Source organism: Vollenhovia emeryi, unplaced genomic scaffold (genome assembly GCF_000949405.1).
Source record: "Vollenhovia emeryi isolate VEMERY1.0 unplaced genomic scaffold, V.emery_V1.0 DF941660.1, whole genome shotgun sequence".
Taxonomy (NCBI): Eukaryota; Metazoa; Arthropoda; class Insecta; order Hymenoptera; family Formicidae; genus Vollenhovia; species Vollenhovia emeryi.
The window spans coordinates 1-4,297 of NW_011964706.1; the positions used below are offsets into that span (position 1 = coordinate 1).

The window sequence follows — 4,297 nt, forward strand, 5'->3', positions numbered from 1 at the left end:
GATGACTTATTCCAAATTCCGCTATCACTTATCCTTCCATTTGTTCCAAGGTCCACAAAAATAAATCTTAACTGTGCATCTACCAAAGCCAAGAGCACAATACTAGAGTATCCTTTATAGTTATGGTATAGTGACCCTGAGGATAAAGGTGGATCAATTCTGATATGTTTTCCATCCATGGCACCTATACAGTTGTAATAATTCCACCTAGTGCCATAATCATATGCAACAACTTTCCACTCTTCCTCAGATTGTGGCATTCTCACATACTGATCTTTAAGAACTTGATAAATAGCAGAGCAAACTTCTTTTACAATACGAGATATAGTACTCTGACCAATTCGAAAAGAAAGGCGAAGAGACTCTTGAGATTCACCTGCAAAAATATAATAGTTGTTACTTCATGTTCCACAGATACTGTACTCTCACTTCATTTGCATTTTTGTAGGTATACCTGTTGCAAGATGCCTTAGTGTTAATGAAAGCCTTTCTGAAGGTGGAATACTCTGTCTCATATCAGTATTCTGCTTCTCAATAAGTGGCGTCACTTTCTCCAGCAAATACTGAAAAGGCTCAGTGTCCATACGCAAGCATCTAGGAGTGTTAAAATATCTCAGAAACAGGGTTTTGTAATTTAAATAATATATTTTACACTCTGATTATAATTACCTTCTAAATCTATTAGGATCCTCTAATGCAAGTTCAAGGAAGAGGTTATGGTGCATACCTCTGTTATCTCTTCGCAGTAAATAAGGTTTCACCCACACTGATCGGTGGCCTCTCTTCATTTTTTCTAGTGCGATGATAAAATATAATAGAGCACACATTTTTTGTCTTCGATTTATTTCATTGTAGTAAAGTCTCTTTCCTGACATGTTGTTTTGGCCTCTAGTTTCGTTTCAATAGTAACTGGCAATCGAATCGGCACCTGCTAGTGTGATTGGAACCAATCGTCCCGGCTCTTAACAGACAACCGGTAACCGTAATCGGCAACGGCACGTGTGATACGGGCTTAAAGCGTATCACGGGCTCTCGACTGCGTCGACCGTGTGCTAGGAAGACGATAACCTGTATCTTCAGGTTGCGTTTAGCGTTTCTAATATATATATATTCTTCTAGTGAACAGTACACACAATACATGTATACACCGAAATCGCGGGAGCGATGGAAAATGAACGAGCAATCGGGCTGCAACCACAAATAACAAACGACAATCATAGATGACTGTCTCACGTAGATGCAACTGAAGTCGCTCACATCAAATGCCATAGGTGATACAGCGCCCCTTCCGGCATCGGCATAGGTGCCGTCCCTGTCCGTGTGAGGCGCACGCACGCAAACGGGCGGGTGACTAATCCGATCGTCGGACGACCGCGGCACGACTTTCGGATTGGTCGTTCGCTTGTTGTGTGCGTGCGCCTCGCACGGATGGGGACGGCATTATGCCGGTGTACAGTATCCTCCCTATCTTTTTCTGCGCTGCGTTCCAAAACACCATCTGAGTGCCCTAGTGTATCGTTTTATCTTTTTTGCTCACCAAGTGACAAACAAGGATGGGGTGATCCATTGGGACACTCGAGTGACGTTTCCGAACGCAGCTGTGCATGACCACGTGTTGCGTACATCATCGTGCACGATAGTCAAACATGACAATAAAATACGAACACGATCACGTACACTTCACCACGCAGGTAAACTGGTCGGATCGCTTCAAAGATCAATCGATACTTTGAGGAAAACCGCGGTAATTGTCGAGGGGGGTCCGTTAGGACCGTCAGTAGAGTCGCGGCGGCTTCAGTCGCGCGGCGGCATGATTGATACGAGTAGAGTCGTCTAGCGGCGACATCGATGTCGACGGCGCGGTCTTGGCGGCGCGACGCTTTGATACAGCGGAATCGCGAAAAACGGTAACATCCGTCGCGACCGGGGTCGGCAGACTGTTTGATTCGGATCCGACCAATGAAAATTGGGGAAAGAAGGATTGACGGGTATAAAAGGAACCTCGTCCATGGGACGAGCTTTCAGTCGAAATCCGAGCTTTGTCGAGATCAGTCTTCGCGCATCGATCCGAGTCAGTAAGATATAGACTTCGTGTGGTGAAGCGACTCAGAGTAAACGTACTCTCAGGCGTTGTCGATGTGCGTGGCGTGTTCACCGATAACCGACTCAGGGTGTACACACCCCCAGGCGCAGTTGGTGACTAGCGACTCAGGGCACACGGGCTCCCAGGCGTAGTCGCAGAACATTGCGTTCGAGAATAATTGCGTACACTGTGTATCAGAAATTGTGAACTGTACATGTGAGAGATTATGAAGGACAATAAACTATTGTGAAGCGTAAACGCAGTGTGGACCTTAATCCGTTCACGCTGACAGAACACCACGTTTTATAATATTTCTGGAATCACTCGACTGTAACATAACAAAAATCTAACTAACGCTTAATTAATAATAAATATTGTGTGTGTGTGTGTGTGTGTGTGAGTGTGTGTGAGTGTGTGTGTGTGTGTGCGTGCGCGCGCGCACACACTTTGCGATTACTATATATGTACAGTTATATTTTATACTATTCCTTTCTTTCATGTTTTACTATAATAAAATTCGAAATTGTTATAATTTATAGTAAAAAGTTTCATTACTTCTCAGAACCATACGTATATAGTTCATACTACTATTACTGTGGTAAAAGTTACTATAAAAATGAATATCTCAACTATAACTTTTTTACTATCGAATTATAGTCAATTTTATCATCGATTTTTCTATCACTGTACAGCAATCAGTGACGTAAAGATGACTGACATTAGCCAATCCTGTATAAATCCTTTAAACAGAAACACGTACAAATTAATTGGCATTGTTTCGTACAAGAAACCTGTAACAACAAGGAACATACAAATGGGACACTATACTGCAGTCTGCTTAAGAGCGGGAACATGGGTGGAGTACAACGACTTAGAAAAAAAAGAAAGATACATCAAAGAAAATGCAAAAATAATACCAGCACTATTAATATACGCTAAAAAAATAAGTCTCCTGAACTTTGTTTTCATTAATATATATTAAACATATATTAACATACACACACAACCTAGTATACAAGAAGGGTCGAGGGTAGTTTTTGAGCGAACGACGGGGGTACAAAATCTGAAACTTATATTTTCGCGGTACAAATGATCCCTAATCGATTCTATGAGCAGCGATTGGTTCTGTTCGTGGAAAAGGATACTTTACTCTGGAGCTTAATAGGGCTGAGTTCACTGGGGGTTGTTTTAGCAAAATGGATAAATGTATTAATTTTCTTTTTATGGTACATGTTCGAGATTCATTTCTGAATCTCGGTCAGTTCGTCACCGGCGTGATGGCAGCATCAGCCGGGTCAGATCGTGCAGCGCCGTAGGAGCGCTGCGCGCGCATGCCCGATCGCGACGCGAGGCGACCGCGCTTCTTCACGCCCGTTACCGGCGCTTTTTGGCTCATAGCAACCGTACAACGTACAAGTGTCTTGTAGTGCTTAAGATTCTTAGTGTGCTCTCGTGGACTTTTCTCATAAAAGAATAGACTCAGTGCGGACACGTAGTGAACTCAGCAGTGCGACTCAACCCTGACAGCTCGGGATACAGCATCACCGGCGGCTCAGGCTCACCACGCATCGCACGCCGGCGCCGCGTGGACACGGCTCACGGGTATCTACACCACGAGGCCGGTTCTCGATAAATAATATCGATCCGTGCAAGTGAATAAAGACTCCTCACCCACCGTTAACTCATAGACTGCTCAACTGTTAGCATTTTACATTTATTAAACGGACCACACTGTATTTTACTTAAACGCCCAGAGTGTACGATCACGTGATTTTCTACCCTCTAACGCGTGCATCCGTTCCTCGAGCCTCTCACCGCTAAGTCCTCTCAGCCCTGCTTCCAACCGCAGCGGTCCAGCGAGCTCTCCTAACAAGAGTCGCGAACAGTACAAATTAGTACAAATTCAGTTCTTTGTTTTTCTGTCTTTGGTTTCCTTTTTTTTGTTTTTTTTGGGTCCTGCTAGCTTAATATTAAGGTAGCAGCGCCATGGATTTTTTCGAAACGGCACGAGGTACAAAATTATTGTGAGTGGTACAAATTAGTACAAAATGAGTACTAAATAATCCGATAGATCTAAATGATTTCTGCTGATTTGGTCCTTCTAGCTTAGTGGAGGTCGAGCTGTGAGCTTCAGTATACACTCCCCGCTCGCCCCTCACCGCTCGCCCCTTGCTGCGCATCGTTTGCCGCTCGACGCTCGGCTCTCGCCCCTTA

At 44.1% G+C, this 4,297-nt stretch overlaps 2 protein-coding genes across 2 annotated transcripts; both read right to left on the reverse strand.

Moving 5' to 3' along the window:
- Positions 1-83: 83 nt before the first annotated feature.
- LOC105570872 lies at positions 84-788 on the reverse strand (the record flags this gene model as incomplete). The annotated part of the gene is made up of 3 exons (XM_012028324.1): positions 670-788; positions 455-594; positions 84-376 (listed from the first exon to the last, which is right to left on the reverse strand). Coding segments are annotated over exons 1-3 (552 nt in total), but the record flags the coding sequence as incomplete, so codon positions are not given.
- Positions 789-1,768: 980 nt separating this feature from the next.
- LOC105570871 lies at positions 1,769-2,275 on the reverse strand. Its single transcript, XM_012028323.1, has 2 exons — positions 2,205-2,275; positions 1,769-2,170 (listed from the first exon to the last, which is right to left on the reverse strand). The coding sequence occupies exons 1-2, from the start codon at positions 2,244-2,246 to the stop codon at positions 1,775-1,777; spliced, it is 438 nt and encodes a 145-aa protein (XP_011883713.1). The 5' UTR covers positions 2,247-2,275; the 3' UTR covers positions 1,769-1,774.
- Positions 2,276-4,297: the final 2,022 nt, after the last annotated feature.

Excerpts from the sequence above, each read along its gene's own strand:
- LOC105570871 (XM_012028323.1), bottom strand. The coding sequence starts at position 2,246 with ATGTTCTGCGACTACGCCTGGGAGCCCGTGTGCCCTGAGTCG. Across the intron at positions 2,171-2,204 it reads AGCCCGTGTGCCCTGAGTCG|CTGAGTCGGTTATCGGTGAA; the intron begins CTAGTCACCAAC and ends GGTGTGTACACC.